The sequence below is a fragment of the Saccostrea cucullata genome, unplaced genomic scaffold (assembly GCF_032062105.1).
Source record: "Saccostrea cucullata isolate Sc308-1 unplaced genomic scaffold, CSIRO_AGI_Scuc_v1 ctg8647, whole genome shotgun sequence".
NCBI classification, from domain to species: Eukaryota; Metazoa; Mollusca; class Bivalvia; order Ostreida; family Ostreidae; genus Saccostrea; species Saccostrea cuccullata.
The window spans coordinates 1-19,734 of NW_026926823.1; the positions used below are offsets into that span (position 1 = coordinate 1).

The 19,734-nt window shown below is 32.4% G+C and overlaps 1 protein-coding gene and 1 long non-coding RNA gene across 2 annotated transcripts; one reads left to right on the forward strand and one right to left on the reverse strand.

Annotated features, from left to right (window-relative positions):
• The first annotated feature begins 11,085 nt into the window (after positions 1 to 11,085).
• On the forward strand, positions 11,086 to 13,968 carry LOC134272732 (uncharacterized). Its single transcript, XM_062754926.1, has 3 exons — positions 11,086 to 11,199; positions 12,529 to 12,597; positions 12,860 to 13,968. The coding sequence occupies exons 2-3, from the start codon at positions 12,546 to 12,548 to the stop codon at positions 13,897 to 13,899; spliced, it is 1,092 nt and encodes a 363-aa protein (XP_062610910.1). The 5' UTR covers positions 11,086 to 11,199; positions 12,529 to 12,545; the 3' UTR covers positions 13,900 to 13,968.
• A 2,117-nt stretch (positions 13,969 to 16,085) lies between these two features.
• Positions 16,086 to 17,035, reverse strand: LOC134272733 (uncharacterized). The gene is made up of 3 exons (XR_009993267.1): positions 16,952 to 17,035; positions 16,589 to 16,640; positions 16,086 to 16,381 (listed from the first exon to the last, which is right to left on the reverse strand). It is a non-coding gene; the product is annotated as an uncharacterized LOC134272733 (long non-coding RNA).
• Between the last annotated feature and the right edge of the window lie 2,699 nt (positions 17,036 to 19,734).

Sequence of the window (19,734 nt, forward strand, 5' to 3'; positions counted from 1 at the left end):
CTGGGGCATATACTGTGGTTTACCGTAGTTGCCTGTAGGAAACAGTAGCCATACAGTGGCATACTGTAGGCGTATCGGGGCCTACTGTATGTAACTGTGGCATGCTGGGGATACATACAGTGGCATACAGAGATTTACTGTATATACAGAGCTAGCATACCGTAGCATACTGTAGATATACCGTAGATTACTGTGAAAATGCTGTAGGATACAGAGAAAGACAGTGGATTTTCATACGGACAGGGGTTTTAAAAGCCAGTAGTGTATAAAATAACAAATCATGAAATGTGTTTTGATACAGTTAAAACAATAAATAATTGCCCTTTATTTAGATTGAAATTAGTAGAATAAATTTCTGAAGTCTACCACTCATTTTACTTATATACACTTAAAGTCGAACACATGATCAAACATGTTGAAAATGTTTAACCAATTGAAGTTAAAACAAAATTTATTCAGTACTAAAACATAAATTGGGTTCTTTCATTTAAAATGTGTTCAGTGTACCGACAAATTTTCTAAACATGTATTTTACTTTGAATAATGATTATATGGGGCAACATTGAGTGAGTTTGATGATGATGATGATCAAGCGTAGAAATTTTATGCATAAATGCCTTCATCACGCAAGCTAATCGCTTAATCACACCATGAAACAAAAAAGACGGTTATTCCTCAATTGACAGCTTAAAAATATAGTGATATACTTGTAAATGTAATCGTATGTTTACTCTTTACTGAGAAAAGTAACGTACAAACGTATTAAGTACTAAATACTACAATTTTAGTGCTACTGGATATTCTAAAAAGACATTGAGAACACAATCAAAGAATGGCTAAGGTATGCCAAGGACAGGGATAAGGGAGGAAGAAACGGACAGAGAAGAAAAGAATGGGAGGAGGAGACTCTGGAGAGAGAAGAGGAGACTTAGGAGAGGGATCAAATGGAAAGTGGCAGTGCCTAACTTTTTTCTGTTATATACTGTGACATACCTGTAGTTCTCTCCTTTTCTGTGTCTGTTTGTTGGTAACAAACAAGATGCAAATGCCAGAAACATTTTTTTTGTGTAAGTAAACAAAATTGCGGATTAATTTTAGTATTATTTTGAGAACAGGATGGGTTTGTTTATTTTTTAGACGTGCTTATTGATACCTGCAATTTACTGAACTTGTGCATAAATTTACATTACAGAGGGAGTATACAATCATGTAACCCTACATGTTTCGCATCAAGTGAGCATCAACTTTCTGTTCCTTATTAATGTTTTCTTCATGCACTGAGCAATGAAATATTAGTATGTTATAATTAATTTTTTATTCTGATTTCTTTTTCCTCATTTTTTTTAAATTAATGTAGAGCTACTTACAATGCAATACTTGTTGATGGTAATTTTTAAGAGATATTGTGAATATGTATTAAACTATTAATCTAGCATAAATATTATATAGTATTAAAGGGCTTTTACCATTAAACTGTATTACAAATCTAGTATAACCTTATTATATATATAGTTTGTTATTCAATTTTGAGGACAAATGGCCAACCAGTGAAGAAAAATGAGTTGTCCTGATGGAAAGCCAATAAGATACAAACCAACATTGGCCCAAAATCGGTGTTTGCCCAATATTGAAAGAGTAAGTGGCCCAACAATGGCTCAATAATATCCGTTCGTTGGTCCAACAATAAGCCAACAAGTTGGTCTGATCAAGGGCCGATGAGCAAATTACCATTGGCCCAATATTAATTGCTTACAATGGCCCAATTGTACAAAAATGACGTTTGCCCAACATTGAAAAAATACATTGGCCCAACAGTGGCCCAATATTAACGGTTACATTGGCCCAACACTAAGCCAACAAGTTGGTTTGATTAAGGGCCGATGAGCAAATTACCGTTGGCCCAACATTAATTGCTTACAATGGCCCAACTGTACAAAAATGACGTTTGTCCAATATTGAAAGAATACATTGGCCCAACAGTGGCCCAATATTAACTGTTACATTGGCCCAACAATAAGCCAACAAGTTGGTTTGATTAAGGGCCGATGAGCAAATTACCGATGGCCCAATGTTGAATGCAAACGGTGGCCCAACATAAGGAGCATTGTTGGCCCAACAAAGGTCCAATAACATCCTGCTATCTGGGGTTAGACCCAAAGATAAACCGTGGATTGATTCACTTTTAAGGAAACACATCAGAATACGTAATAGACTACATAATAAGGCGTTAAAACTGATAAAGATTCAGACTGGGTTAACTTTCGAAAAATAAGAAACAAAGTGAATAATATGAAAAAATATGCAATATCTAATTACTACGATAATATTGATATACAAATTAATGATGCGAATAAAAATGACAACAAACTGTACTGGAAACTAATGAAAGACACTTTCGGGGTCAAACTTTCATCAGATATTCCCCTATTCACTTTATTTCTGATAATGGAAATAGTTCAACTGCATTTACTGATCTTGAAAAAGTTGAAGCACTGAATAAATACTTCTCCTCTATATCGAATATTGAAGACATTGGAAACAACCTACCCGACCAATACCTATTGTGTAACTATATGCTAAGTGAAATCGTCATTCAAAAGCAGGAATGATTGATGTAATATCAATACTTCCAGTAAATAAAGCTATCGGACCAGATTGCATTAGTCACAAAATGTTGAAATTAACAATTCTAACTATTTCAGAACCGCTTTGTATGTAATTTAATTAATCTCTGAAGGAAAACTCTTTTCCCGATTCCTGGAAATTAGCTCATGTTCTCCCTCTATTTAAAAAAGATGACCCTTCTATAACATCAAATTACAGACCGGTCTCTTTATTGAGCTGCGTTAGTAAGATTATGGAAAGAATAATATTTAAACACGTGTATAACCATTCCCATGCAAATAATTTGTTCTACAAGTATCAGGCAGGTTTTTTACCTGGCCACTCAACTGTTTACCAATTGCTGGAAACATACCATAGTATAGTTAAAAGTATTGATGAGGGGAAGTCATGTTGTATGGTCTTTTGCGATCTATCAAAAGCCTTCGACAGAGTCTGGCACAAGGGTCTTCTTTTTAAACTGCAAACTTACGGAATATCCGGCAATCTTTACGAATGGTTTAAATGTTATTTAAATAGTAGGAGCCAGAAAGTATTGTATAAAGATATCTTATCTTCTAGCATGAATATCAATGCCGGGGTACCGCAGGGCTCTGTACTTGGTCCCCTACTTTTTTTTAATTTATGTAAATCATGTTTCAGGAAACATGTTGTCACTATGTAGATTATTTGCAGATGACAATTCCCAACAGAATTCTTCGTCAAATGTTGCCAGTATAGAATATAACATTAACCACGATCTAAATATTTTAGACGAATGGTCTAAAAAATGGTTACTCAAATTCAACCCTTTAAAAACTAAAGCTGTTTTCTTTACACTAAAAAAAGATTTTGAGCTTCCTAAACTTTACTTTCAACAGTGTCAGTTAGAATTTGAATCTTCACATAAGCATCTTGGTTTACTTTTTTCACAAGATTTAAGCTGGTCTGTATACATTGATAGCTTTGTAAATACTGCATATAATAAGCTTGGCCTTTTGAAAAAGCTCAAATTCACTCTTGGACGAACTACTCTTTTAAAAATGTATACAACTTTTGTCAGGCCCCATCTCGAATATGCCTCAGTTGTCTGGGACGGCTGTACACTTTACGATATAGAAAAACTAGAGAAAGTCCAGCTAGCTGCAGCAAGAACCATCACTGGTCTCCCGATTTTTATTTCTAGAGAAATTCTCTATTCAGAGACAGGATTGGAACCCCTAATTACAAGAAGAAGAGCAGCTAAATTAACCACTATGTTTAAAGTACACAACAATGTTGTACCCGATTATCTCAAACAAATATTTCCAAAAACTCCCGGAATTGAATCTACATATAATACAAGAAACACAGAAGATTACTCTATTCCCAAATGTAGACTTGAAACTTTTAAAAAATCTTTTGTACCCTCTGCAATTAATTCCTGGAATTCCCTTTCTAAAGACGTGAGAGACACAACCTCTATTAGTAAATTTAAAACAAGAATATGTTCACATCCCTCAAAGCCACCTTCGTATTTCTCATAGGGGAAACGCTATTTAAATATAATTCACACAAAATTAAGGCACAGTAGTATACTTAATAATGATCTTTATCGAAGAAATATAATTGACTCTCCTAATTGTTCATGTGGACAAATTGAAGATGTATACCATTTCTTTTTTGTATGTAAAAAATATGAGCGGCCAAGAAATTGCCTCTTAAACAATATTTTACAATATAATCACTTGGAAATAGTCAACTCCCATCTCTTATTATTTGGAAATGATTCATTGTCAGTTGATGTGAATAACAAAATATTTCACTGTGTCCAAAGGTTCATTCGTGATTCAGGTAGATTTTGATCCGTTTTTCTTCTTCTGTTTCTTTGTCATTTAATCATACCTGTTCAACTTTGTTTGTTTATGATGCGAGAATTTTACTTGTGATCATGTTTATTATTTGTGACGCGCCAAGCAAAAACCTCCCTTATCTCTATTATGACGTAACGTCAAAAGACGCGTCTAAAGTCAATAAGGTAAATGCGACGTAAAAACGCCTCCTCGAGAGAAAAAAACTCTCCCCTGCAGAACAATGGGATTTTGTTTAATTTATATGCTGAAAAAGATTCTTGAGTGTTGTTTGATGTAGTTTATTCTTGAAGAAGTTATTCTCCGTCAAGTATCTGTGTGACGTATCCTTTTCACAATTATTAAGAGTATATTTTTAAAGATGTCCAGTGATGGTTAAAAAATTCCCGCAAGGCCGTTTTTAAAATGGAGTTTGTTTGCCGTCTTTCTATTCGATTTTAAAAAAAATTTGCGTCGGTAGGTAGGTCGAATTTTTTGTCGGAAATGTTCAATATTGAATGAAGGCGTTTCTGAAATAAAAAAAATGATGTTGATTGGATGAGAAAATTCCGGAATAAATAATTTGGAGGTTTAAAAAAGATTTCAGTCGGTCCATCTTAAAATGTCAAATAAACAAGTTTTTATTAAAGATTTTTAAATTCAAGCTGCTAATTTTCAGCTGTTATATCGTGATGCACATGCAAGAAAAATTAAACAGGAGCTTTAAACTAGGTCAGGTATCTTTTTTAAAATAGCGATGCAGTGAAAATTGACCTGATTTATCTTTCTTAGCTACCCAATTTATAACGCTGTGGTTTATATAAAAAAAATCGTACAAAAATTGTACAATATTGAAATGTTACGTCAGGCGGATCAATGTGTTTTTATGCAAGTGATTGTGACATAGGTAACCCAATTTTTTTATGCAATAAAAAGTTATTTCTTATCCAATCAAATACCACGCTATAACCATAATTGAATTAAAGAAGTATATAATATTACATCTTTTTCACTTCCGTAGATGATGTAAGTTATAGAAAAATACATCGTCTTTGTTGCACTTTTGTGTGCAAGTAATAAGAACTGTACATAATTTTTGATGGCTTGCCAAGGATATTGATAAATACATGAATTGAAGTTTTAATTTAGTTTAAAAATGTAATTCTCTATAGATACGACACAGAGTATTTGACTTGGCCACTTCTTCCGGAATTAGTTTTTAGCTGTTGATTTAAAATTAATATTTTGAAGAAAGAGCTTTTGAGCTTCTCAATTTATTTTGTTATTGTTGATCACTTTATGATGTTGTACGCAAAAAAGTAGAAAAAATTCGCCCCCGTTCTCCTGTGTCTGCTCTATCTCTTTGGAAACTTGTAAATTTACAGTACGGATATGCTAGCATACATTGTACAGTGACTGTCCCACTTTCTACGATATTTTATGATTGAAAATGAAACAGATTGAAATATGTTTATCGACATTTCCGGGGAAAAAATTAAACATTCCGTTATTTTGCTTCACTGTTATGTATTCATAACCCGTTTGTTGAGGTTACATGAAACATCGCTAAAACTGTTATAAGTAATACATATGTTACAAATTAATACAAATTATTTGAACACTTTTAAAACATTCCAACCTAATATAATTTTACATAGGCATCGGAACGGGGGAGGGGGGGGGGGGGGCGGGGTATTTGGAAAAAAAATTTTGTTACTGGAGTTCGAACCTACCCCACCCCCACCCCACAAAAAATAGGATTTTTGTGTTTGTGGAAAGGACACCCCCCCCCCTTTTTTTTTTTTTTTTTTTTTTTTTTTTGCTTGTCTGGTTTTTTTTTTTTTGAAGGTTTAATTTATTTTTTACACTTAGCCCCCCCCCCCCCCACTTTCAATTTGCTTCCGACGCCAATGTTTTACATGTAAGCATGATTTTTCTACCAAAGAAGAAAAAAATAAGGTGAAGAGGTGACTTTAACGTTTTGGGTTCCTGAAAACAACATAATGTTACGCAGTAACCGGTGCTTTTTAAGCCCTTTGAACTGAGAACAGAATAGCGGTTTACATCAAACATTTAAGAATTATAAATTTTCATTTTAATGATTTTATTTCAACCTTCAATATTAAGGATTTATTAAAACTGTAATAATTATTTCCCCGACAAAGATTTTACTACCAACATTTTATGACTTCACATCTACCTTGGAAAATAATAATCTTGTTTCTTTCGGTTGAATTGTTTATGCATTTCAATTTATGAAAGTGTGCTACCAATTACACGGGATTTAATACATGTAGCAAATTGAAACAATTTCAATAATTTTTTTCCTGCGTAAGTCGCATTGTACATACATGCCACTGTCAGAAACCCACGGTTGATCTCGTCTTGTGATAAGTAAAGACGAGATCACCCGTGGTTAAAGACGAGATCACCCGTGGGTTTCCGACGATGCATACATGCCTACATGTACAAGTATACATGTACATATGCATATGGGGAGTTTTGTGCAAAAAGTATCAAAACGCTTTATGTTTTAAGAGAAAGGATATTTATCCTTACAATTTAAGATTGTACATGTGTGCCTTGTTCTTGTCAAAGTCAATAAAGAAATTGTCTAATATTAGTTCAGGTAATTTATTAAGCGTGAATGTTCATAGCCGAGACACAGCCCCCCCCCCCCCCCCCCTTTACGATAATGGTAGAATATGAAGAATGTGTTACCCATTCTCTTACTTTCTGTTGCAATTTTGAACAATACTAAAAAGCAACTAATATTTGATATTATTAATATAAATCATAATGTGTGCATGTACTTTCTCAGGAAGGTAACGGTAAAGTTTAGGATAGACCTTATAGTCCATGTAATGTAAATGAAGTTGTGGAGTGTGTTACTTGTGGGATATGTATATTCTGATATTGTGGTTTGTTATTCGGTTAGTATACAATAATCGGTCAGAATTAGTTCATGGTCATCCTCATAATACATATAAATTGCAGAATGTCTTTTTCAAACCATATTTTTAAAAATATACATATTTTTTATTGGATGGGGTGGGTGTTACATACTGATTTACTAAAAAGTATGCAAACTCATTTAGTTACGAATTGATTCTAAACATATTTCTTTTCAATAATTTAAGCATAAATATAAAATAAGAAATCGAGGGCCAGGAAAAATTAATCAAATGTTTAAAATTTTACAAGAAATAATGGTTTAAACTTTAATTTAACACTTTAAAATTTGATGCACCTAATCTTAATTGTTTTTGATTTGAACACACATTTATTGAGATATACAAGTGGATTGGTAACAAGTTTAACAACTTACAAGTTCCTCGTGTGAATTAAAGACTGATTTCATAACGACATCCAAAGAAGAAAAGGATCGAACTCCTATACACGAGACAAATACAATTTATTCCTGGATGCCGAATATCTTATCAATAAGCCAAAAAGTCTTAGAGATGATGCATACTTTTTTCCCGTAGTAAAACATTCGAAATTAAAACATGTAAATACATATAGTAGACGTGGTAAAAGAAATTTGGTATCCTTTAGATGAAAAAAAAACCCTATCGCACTCTTTAAAAACTCAGGTATTTAATACATAAACTATGACAAAAAAATTCTTTTTGTATACTATGTATTGTGTAGACTTTTAATGCACGGGGGAGGGGGTGGTAAGGGGCTGTCTCGAACTTTTTTAAGATAACTACTTTGATAGTGTAAAAGAGATAATTAAGTGCCTCTGCTTAATTGAGGTTGAACCCGAGGCCTCAGGCTTGCCAGTCAAATGAGATTAAGGGTTACCATGCTAGCCCGAGCTCGTTTAGGAAGATGAGCATATACTGTAAAATCACATATTTTCGTGGGGTCAAATTTTCGTTGTTTGAGGAAAAAGTTTTGGTTCGTTGGTATTTGATTGCGTGGGTGAAGTATTGTGGGTTACTTTGGAATAGAAATGTATGTTATATTTTACATTTTGTGGTGGACATGAATTCGTGGGTTTCTTCTTGCCACGAAAACAACGAAAATTAAACCCCAACGAAAATTTGTGATTTCACAGTATAGTTTGTATTACCACAATTGAATTTTTTTCATCTAAATTTTGCTTATTTCCTTTTACTGTTGTCTGTCATTTTCTTGCATTAAAAAGACATAAATTGGGATAGCTTTTAGAGGAAGAGAAGATTTTTGATTTGAGTGACGTTTTATTCTTTTGCCCTTGTCAATCATTTCGGTGCCCCCCCCCCCTTCTTTTCATTTTTCAAAGATATAGTTTACAGTGTTTATTTTTATCATAACGATTAAAAATCTTAATTATTGATATTTTTAAGGGAAACAAATCAAATGTTTGAAAATATATTTCATCAAATCATTACATGTATATAGCTTCACGTCATTTTACGATTTTACGTTATGAAAATTCATGAAGTTACGCACGCGTACACTGTACGTCAAAGTAAATATTCCGTTTTTGTCGTGCGATATTTTATACATTTATACACAGAAATATATGTCATGTTATACATCAAACGAAAGAGAAAGACAAACTCTACAAGAATCAATGAAAAACTGAAAATGTCAAAATTCTTCGTTAAGGGAGGTTTTTGCTTGGCGCGTCACATTTATTATCATTATTGTCATATATATTTTTTTTCCAAATAACTGTTATAATTGTATTCATTTACATGTATCATTATAGATCTACATATTGTAAGAACTCTGAATCTTAAGTAAGTGTCTTAACTTGAAATATTTTGTATTAACTTGAAATATTTTGTAATTATCATGTATATGTATAACTTTACACCTTAAATTGTTATTTTGGCAATCACTAATTTAATTATTGTATATATTACAGAGAGAGGTTTTTTTTAAGTTGCAAGAACTTGTAACAAATCCTATTGTATAAATTATACAATAAAAAATGTTCAAAACAAAAAAAACAATGGATGTTAAACAATAATATTAAAAAATCAATGCTTACTTGAAGTTAAAATACAATCTTATAACTGAAGAATGTAAATAGCAAAATGAGTATTTTTATACATGTACATGTAACTATTTGTTCCTTTTTGAATTTCACTAATCAAGTTTCTGTTCTTACGAAATTAAACTGTTTTATTGTAAATATTGTTTTATTTCAAGTCGAACAAACAACATTTAAAAATAGCTTTAAAAAGATTAGTCTCTTTTTCCTAGAATTTTTATTTTGATGTTTATCTGACTAAAGACATAAATGACCCAAATCATAACTAAACTGCATGGTAAAGAGGTATGTAGTACTAGTCCAGTGACACCTGTGTAGCAATCGCTAACGATATAACGCCACTTAATGGTACTAATATCATAAAGCGTTGCAACTCAAAAAAAAAACAATTGCATTAATGGTTTACCTTTTCAAGGCTAATGCCAAATTGCCGCTTAATGAAAGAATTGTATAATTAAGAGAATGAGCATGTCATTTATTAGCACATTTATTTATGATATTAAGCGTTGTATTGCTATGCGTAAAGATATTTCTTTCATTCAGCGGCCTTTTATCATTAGCGGTTGCTGCACACCTGCCGTCACATTTAATGTCTACACTGTCTCTTATAAAATCAAACCTATGCAAATTTCTGAATCCCAAACTTTTATTCAAAGCATCATTCAGAAGATGGATGAACAGGACATGCAGAACGCTTGTATTTATAATAATCATATTTAATTTGTGAAATAAGTATTAGGGGGTAAAGCTCTTTTTTATGAAAATTGATGAAACTATGATAAATAAAACTTTTTACTAAAATGATTACGATTAATTTTGTTTACTTGATTTATGAGGCTTATTACTGTTCGATATCTTAACAATTAAAAAAAAGATTTAAAAAATGTCCCAGAAAATCTGCTGTTATCCAAACTTTAACAATGATCAACATTTGGTTTACGAGATAGAAAAATTTCACCTTTCTTAAAATAACAATTTTAATCACGACGACTATCCCGAACCAATCTGCCCCGTATTCCAACTTTGTATTGTTTGAATGAACTTTTGGGCTTTTATTACTGTTCTTTATCTCCATATCTCGTTCCAACATTCCAAGTATGTTTCAACCTGTGCACATGCAGTAATACCCACACAGGTGGCTACACAAGTGTGTACTTAATTACTATCTATAAAGGAAAGAATCATTATTGAAACACATGGATTCTCTTGTGCAAGAAAATGCATATTTTGTTCTTTTTCTCCACTCCATGGTTATGCACTCTTAGTCTATTCATTTTCTTTAATATTTAGAATTTAAAATGAAATTTAGTATGAAAAAAAAATGTAATAGCACCTGCGTAACACCTGTTAATCAATGTACATAAAGTAATGTTCTATGCGGCTAAATCTGCAATGCATAAGCCAATAAACGTACTTCTATGTATAATTTTGAAAAACTGTTCATGATTTCTATTCAACACATATACTCATTGCCACAAGGTTATTTAAAACTCGGAGTTTTAGGTTGCATAGGTATTTAAGTCGACATTCACATATTACGTTCCTGCTTGTTAGACCTTTAAATACAGATCGAATAAAACCTTTGAAATTAATTTCGTTTTCATTTCATGTTTTTTAGAATCGTCTCCTTTCATATTTATTTCCGTGAAACTCAATCTTTTTAATGGCTAAGAATAACCTTTTTCGTTTATATAATCCATATTATTATGTAATGCACAAGGAAAGAAACAGTGAATATAGAAGACTGATTTATTGTCGATTTTTACTCAATTTGAGGTAAGTTTATATTAAGATACGAATATGTTGGACTGCCCTCTTCAACCATTTGCATGGGTTCATGTCTTTGCTATATTTGTTTGTGTGTTCCAGTGCGAGGAATCAGGTCTTTTGTAATAAAGAAACATCTTCCAATCTTTTGAAACACCATAGATGTAGAGGAAGCACAGAAAAGCATCGACATTTCATTCAGTAAACTTGTCCTATGTATGTGTGTGGTCCTTCGGTGTGTTTATATTAAATAAAAAGCTTTTTATTTTCCTTTAAAGAATAGTTTACAATTTAAAAAAAATTTTAAAATAATTAATTTTTTAATAAACAATTATAATAAAATGCATATAGATCCTTTTGTATAGAGAATGTTAGATTAATATATTAATAAAAGTTAAATTTAAAATACCAAAATCATTATAAGCGCACCATGTACATATAATACATTGGTTGGGAAATTAAATTGCTACATTTAGCTGTGAAATTTGAATTATAAATGGATCGAGTATTTTATTGACGGCATGCATTTGGCCTTGTAATTGGTAATTCCTGTGGTAAATACAGTATTACGTCGCATTTTCAAAACTTGCTTTCGCATTTACTTCCTGGAAACTCAAAATCGATCTTTTAAATGAAAAGAAATTGGCTGTTTAATCAATACAATGTTCAATATTTTGACTTCAAGTCCCGACCAAAAGAAAGGAAAAATAGAACAATCAAACAAACAAAACCATATGATTAAAGCCATTTAAAAAGCGTCAATTACCTCTGTCTTAATTTCCACTGTCGATCAAGAGGGACGTTAAATAATATACAATCAATACTGTTCATCAAAAGTTTACTTGTTTTGTTTTAATTTGGATTTCATTTACCAGCTATTTGTTTGTTTTTAAAGTATCGTTTGAGTAATCTATATGATTTTCAGATTATTGAATGATTCACTCACAGTATTAATATGATGCAAATCGCCTTTGTTTCGAAAAAAAAATCTTGTTTTGATTGACAAATACATAAACAAAATTTTATTTGATATACAGAGAAAGCGATAGATAAATACACTTAAAAACAAGTGTACGAAATCTTGTATACATATAATTAAAATTCTCAGAAATCAACTATTGATTGATTGATTGTATATTGTTTTTATGTAACGCCGAGTCGTCAATATTTCAGGCATATTTCGGTGGTAAATTATTGAACAGTTACTGATTACACAAGGTTAGAATATATCAAAATAAAATATCAATAGCCCCTAACCTCTCTGAGCTCTGCGGTATACTTATGTTTATTCCTTTGGACAAAATACACATTAAGCACCTAATACCATCTTTTAAGTAGATAACAAAAAAGGCGCCATGGGAGCTCGTCAAGCTAAAATGAAGAAAAATTTAGGATCCAAACGAAAAGGTAGGAATAAAGAATAATAATATAGTTTAGATTCTTAGATCCTGTTTGTATTGGTACTGCGAGAAACTCCAACTGTTACATATGCTACTTGAAATTTTCTTGTATTTTTAACCTTATATTGAATGTTTTTCTTTCCCTACGAAATCTTTATGAATTATATTAAAAATATGACTGTTCTCTCAACATTTTCATGTCTGTAAGAAAAATGGTAGATTTTTTCTCCGCAATTATATTAAGATATTATATGTTGATATTAATGTAGGATCCAGTAGTGAAGAAACAGGATTTAAGAGAAAAATACTCAAATGTTTCTTTACTGATGAGGCTGATGACGAATCGGAAGAAAGGGACATTTCTGTACAGAATCTTTTGACTAGAAATGCTAATAAAGTAGAGATAAATGATCTAGCTGATATCAATGTTCTTATCACTACTGGTTTTGAAATAAAGAACAACGATCTAGCTGATATCAATGATCCGGTCAGTACTGATAAAGAAATAAAAAACAGCGATATAGCTGATATCAATGATTTGATCTGTACTGATAAAGAATTAGAGAACACTGATCTAGCTGATATAAATGATCTGATCAGTACCGATAATGAAATAGAGAACAAAGATTTAGCTGACTCACAAGAACAAAGTAGTAGCAAGACTGAATATAACAACGATGATGACTCCAGAAATAAATCAGGGGACGAGGAGAAGAACGTTGAAAAAAGAGCTCACACAATTGCTAGAATTGTTGAGGAACATGCTTTATTGAAATTAGAGGAAGAGGAATTCGAGACAATAAACACTGATGATGAAAGTAATGAAACAATTTCAGAGACATCGATACAGATAATAGATGAGGAAAAAGACGTAGAACAGAAACCTGATGAATATGTTTATAGAATCCTTCGATTTAACGAAACCTATCATAATGGGCTTAGACCAAAGAACATCTTCTCTAGAATTAGTCTTCAGCAACACGTGGAACGAGGAAGTAAGGGCCAGGAATCGAGGTTTATTTCCTGCTGCAAAACACTGTATGGCATAGAGAGGCTAGGAAGCCTAACGAATGAGTTTCAAAGAATAAGACAGGTGGTACGGATAAATATAACAAAGCTTAAAGACAGGGCCCGAGTTATAGATCTGACAAAGGAGGAAATACGAGAGCGTCATATATCACGTTATTCTGCAGCATGGGGGTATGCCGAAAGGTTTGAAGAAGTGATCATAGACCCAACGTCATGTGTTCCTTCTGAATGTGTCGAAAAAATCGGTGTCGTTCATATGAGGAGTTTTATTAAAAGATAAGGTGTTGTTCCTCTACCTTCTTGAAAAGACATAATATTTACTTCACGTATTAACTTAACGAACACTAAAATTAATGTTTGTTAAATAAAAGCATGAATGTAAAAGAGAAAGTACCACCTATTTTAAGCATAAAATGAAAAAAAGACAGGTTGAAAGATTTACTTGGGCCAATCTGTCTGCTTCTCCTCTACCTCCTTGAAAAGACATGTCACATACTTTACCTATTGACTTAACGAACACAAATGCATATAAATCAGTATTTTTCCTTGTATTGACAGATTGGCTAAAGTAAAGTCGTTGCATATTAATTATCACACTGCAACGGAGTAGGATGGATACAGGCGCAAATCTAGAAATTTTTCAAAGGGGGGGTTGGCAGATTTTTCAAACGGGGGATTGAAGGGGAAAAAGTTGTTATAACGTACGTTTTACACATACATGTAGTTAATGATGCCCTGCTTTACTTGTTCACTTTTTTAAAGTAGAAAAATACAGCAAATACATATAAATGTTTATGCACCCTCTCAAAATAAACCTTATTTTATGTATTTAATTACGCATTTTCATACAAATGTGAAGAAGTAACTTCTTCCTGAAAAACTTAAACAATGGTCAACATTTGATTTACCAAGTAGAAAAATCTTACCTTTCTTGGAATGAGATTTTCAACCACGACAACTAACCCGAACCCATCAGCCCCGTCTTCCAGTTTTGTATTGTTTGAATAAACTTTTGAGCATTCATTACTGTTCGTTATCTCCATATTACATTCCAACATCCCAAATATGTCCACGCAGGTGATTATACTATTGTTCACATTTTTACGATCTATGAATGAATGAATCATTATAATTATTGATAAACATGAATTCTCTTGTGCAAGAAAATACAATTTTTGGCACTCAATGCATTAATCACTCTTACTCTATTCATTTTCTTTAATATTTAGAATTTAAAAAAAAAACTCTTCAAGATTTCTATTCATCTTAATGCCACAAGGTTGTTTAAAAGACTCAGAGTTTCAGTTTGCATAGGTATTTATGTCAACATTCACATATATAGTTTATATATAGTTGCTTGTAAAACCTTTAAATACAGATCGAATAAAACCTTTTAAAAAAAAATTCGTTTCCATTTCATATTTCTTAAAACCGTCTCCTTTCACATTTATTTTCGTGAAACTCAATTTTTCAATGGCTAAAAAAATCTTTTTGGTTTATATAATCCACATAATTATGTAATATCCACAAAGAAAGAAATAGTCTTGAACTCAATTTCAGGTAAGTTAATCTAAGATACTGACCTCTAATACCGCTTGCATGAGTTAATGCTTTTTGTTTGTTTGCTTGTACAAGTGCGAGGAATCAGGTCAATTTAGATAAACAACAATGTATTAATGTCTTGAAACACCATACATGTTCGTAGATGTAGAGGAAGCAAATCTGGGTATTTCATTCAGTAAAGTTGTGTTTATTGTGTGTATGGTCCCTCCCCAGATAGCAAGCTTACGTTGGTCCGATGTTGGGCCACTGTTGTCAGTTATGTTGGCCCAATGTCGGAAAATTTATATTGGGCCAATGTAATTTTGCTCATCGGCGCAACGTTGCACCGACATGTTGGCGCTACGTTTGCCCAATGTCATACAATGATAATTCTGATGTAGGCCCAATGTAGGCCCAACGTATTTGTGCTCCTACATGCAGGCGCTACGTTGGCCCAATGTCAAACAATGATAATTCTTATGTTGGCCCAATGTTGGCTCAACATATTTGTGCACAAGGATATTTGGAAATCTATGGAATTCAATGGAAATCTAAGAAATTCCAGGAAGATACAATGAAAACTGAAATAATGATAACATCACAATTTATCATAGATCAAATCTATATTTTCAAAATTAAAAAAAAAATAGTTTCTTTTACAATGTGTTTTGAAACAAATATTACATATACACTTACAGATGTACAATGTAAGCACATTTTTTTAAAGTATTCTCACTGATCGACATTTCTTTGTAATAAAACAAACTATTTCTTTTTTTAAAATATGGCATTTGACTTAATGACATTGGGAGAGGTCACTGAAACCTCAACGGGGTATACAGTTACAATGAACTTCCAGTTGCCCATGTACATTTACATTTACTAGAGTGACAAACACATGTGTTAAGTAAAAAATATCCACTACACAACTATATTAATAAAAAGATCCAATAAATCAACACATACTATTTTCCCCGAATATGCCAAAGATCCTAATTAAGTTAGATCCGAAATTTCTAAAGTGTTTGCTTGAATCACTTCCTCACAGATATCCCATGAAATTCACAATAATAAATAAATAAAAGATGGCGTTATGTTAGAGGGTAGCCAAATAACTGGTCATGTCACGAACGGATTCACTTTAAGTACAAAGGCTCAGGAAGTTCAATGTTCATTGTTGATCATTCCCATAGACACTTCAAACTTTTCTGGCACAATTTCTGAAACAAAAGATGACCATTAGCATGTATTATCATCGATATTTTTCGCATATATAAACATAAATATATGACAAATAATAAAGTAAGGCTCTACAAGACTGTTAAAGACAATTGGTTAGTTCAACCTGACAGTTCAGTAAAGTGTAGAAATGTAATTTCAATTCATGTGATTTTATTGCTCTAATCAGAAAATTTAAGAGATCTTACCTTTGTGTTAATTTTCATACTGCTTTTGTCCTTCTTGTGAGCATTCAGATTCCTGAAAATAATGCATGTATAATTGTGCATCATAGAATATGATAGCTATTTTTAATAATTAATGCTTAAATATTTATGTAAAATAATTATGCATAGCTGTGCAATTTATAGCATGTTTAGATTACCCGTCAGAATCTATTGTAACTGTTATGTATTTTTAGGATAAGCCATAAGGAATATAAACCTCTTGTTTACTTGGTATATAGTAGATGCAATATCTTTATAGCTTTATGCTAAAAGATACAAGTTAATAAAAACAAATTTACAATGTTAGGTTATTTGTGTTAAATGAAAATTTGAGCTGGTTCTCACCATTTTTACAAGCTGACTATTCGCCGGCGCTGTGGGAATCGTTTCGGGCACAGTCCACTGCATGAAACTATTAAATAATCAAAATAAGTGCTGAAAATGATCTTGAACATGCATTTAAAAGTAAATATACTTTATTACATTGTACAACATACTCTGTAAATGTTGAAGAGAGGAACACTAAAATTCGATCCCAAACGAGGAAACTCGGGTTGAAATCCATCTTTATGAAAGATGTATAGAAGTGTAAAATTATTATAACAAAATTAAACTAGCGCTTGCTCAAACGATTTTATTGTCAGGCATTTTATGTGTAGTGTCCTGACTAAGGAAGCATTCAAGGACACATGTTATATACTATAAAAAATATTTTGTACATAAATTGTACCTACCGCAGTACCGAGTCGTAAAATGTCTTCATCTTCTGTCAAAACAGAAATTCGATCCAAAGCTAGTCATGATTCTCCTTTTCGCGACACTCTTTTCCGAACGTTCCTTCTGTACAATATCAACATGGCTGCGTTGAACACCCCAAAAATTTAAATTTCGGCGCGACGTGTTTTTTAAATTAATTGCTCATCGAGCCCGACTTCGATCCCGATGTAATTGTACTATTAGTCGATAGTTTTAGAGAAAAATCTAAGTTATTTTCCATAGTTTTGAAAATCTACGTAAGGATTAAATAATTAAAAATGAATAAATAAACAAATAAATAAAAAATAAAATAAATAAATAATTTTTTTAACGTTTCAACATATAAGTTGGTTCAACAATGTCGGGCCAACATTGCAAAGATGTCCATACTTCAACATTAAAAATAACAATGTTCAGGCACATAGCAACAGGGGGGCAGGGGGGCCTGACCCCACCCCCCCAACTTTTTCCCCAACATTACCTTTACTACAGAAAATGTCCATTGAAAGGATGCCCCCCCCCCACTTTTTACCACAATATAGTGATATCAAGAAAAAATAGCAAAAAATTGGAAGTGCTAGGAAGTTGGCCTTGAAAAAAGTTGGCCACTACCCCCCCCCCCTCCCGTCGTTTTGCTTGTCAACTTTTTTAGGTAAGTAAAAAACAATAATGTGGTTGCACCCCCTCTCTCTTTCAAAAACGTTGCTACGTGCCTGATGTTAGCCCGACGTTGGAACAATGTTAGCGCACCAACTGTTGTAATGACAATGTCGGACCGATGTTAGTACAATGTCAATGCACCAACTGTTGTAATTACAATGTCGGACTGATGTTGGAACGATGTCAATACACCAACTGTTGTAATGACAATGTCGGACCGATGTTGGCCCAATATCGTTCTGCCAACCGCGATATGTAGCCGATCTACCATTCATATGCCAACATCGGCCCAACGTCAGCTTGCTATCTGGGTCAGTGTGTAAATATTAAGTGAAACGCTTTATGTTAAGCTTTGAAGGTATTGAATGGCTTAAGTAATGGATGCTTTTGATATTGTTTTTTATTCTCACAATGGTAATGTTTGGCGCCTTCGCCTCTTTTGATTTTGTGAGAAAAGTTATATTCACGAGTGGTGAAATCTTTTGTTGAAATATTTTTGGTATATTATATGAAATGATGAGATAATCTTCCCGCCCTGACTACATGGGTTTTGTCATATGGACAAATTACAAGATCACTAACATATATTCAGCTATTTTTTTCTTTTAATTCACTCAGAGTATATTTAATAAAATCAACTAGACTTCTAGCATGTTAAGCATCCAGTGGTAAGTCAATGAGAGAACTCAACAGGTGATCAGGTTAGATGCTACAGTTTCATGCATGAATAGTAGCCGATAATTAATATCTGTACTTTTGCGGAGAGATGATCTATGGACACTTTAAAATAGACTTAACCCTACTGTTGAGTATCTAGGCGTAAACTAAAAGTCGATACTATAAAATTCTTTTAAAAAGTACTCCTTCAAAGAGCGAAAGGAATATCTTCTTGCCCATCTTAATAGAAGTGTACGGAAAATAATAAAGAGTTATCTTTCTTGTATATATTCAAGCATACGGAAAATGAGAACAGTTCCTAAAAAGTGAGGAAGGGGAAGTTTAATGTAAATTTTAGATAATGATACTCCTTTGAGGAGCTTATGTATGACATTATGTGGGGAGTGTCAAGGGATTCTAACAATTGATTCATTCTACATAGCTTGTCTGATAATCACTCCTCTGAGAAGCACTAGTTGCTAATTATAAATATACATTGTGCTTCTTTGAGGAGCTAAAATATTTACAGTAGTAGCTTTTCTAGCTATAGATAATACGTACAAGGGTTGTCCCAAAAAGTCACAGACAATGTTTATAATTTTTTAAACATGCAACCAACACTAACCAAATTTTGCATAGATATAATATATTCAATGTTCTTTAAAATTGTGAATTTTTAAATATATATCTTTCATATTAATAATATTATGACGATTTATATGAAGACCGATAAGGCCTGTCGGCGCACGAACAAAATTTGGAATAATTTAAGCATGTAACTATTAGATTTGCTTTTATTTCTTTAGTACTATGTAATACATTCAACTCAAATTTAAATCACTGAAACCAGAACCAAAATCTGAAAGCGGCAATACGGTTGCAAATCCTGTGCTTTTTTCATTAAAATTTACCCAATATATCTGTAGCCAAGCGATAAGACTTTTGTTTAGGTTCACCAATTTATTTAGTAAAACCAAAAGGCAGCAGTGATATCTGCAAAGAACAAAGTACATTAATAAACAACAGTAATAAAGTATGTACAAAGTGTATATACT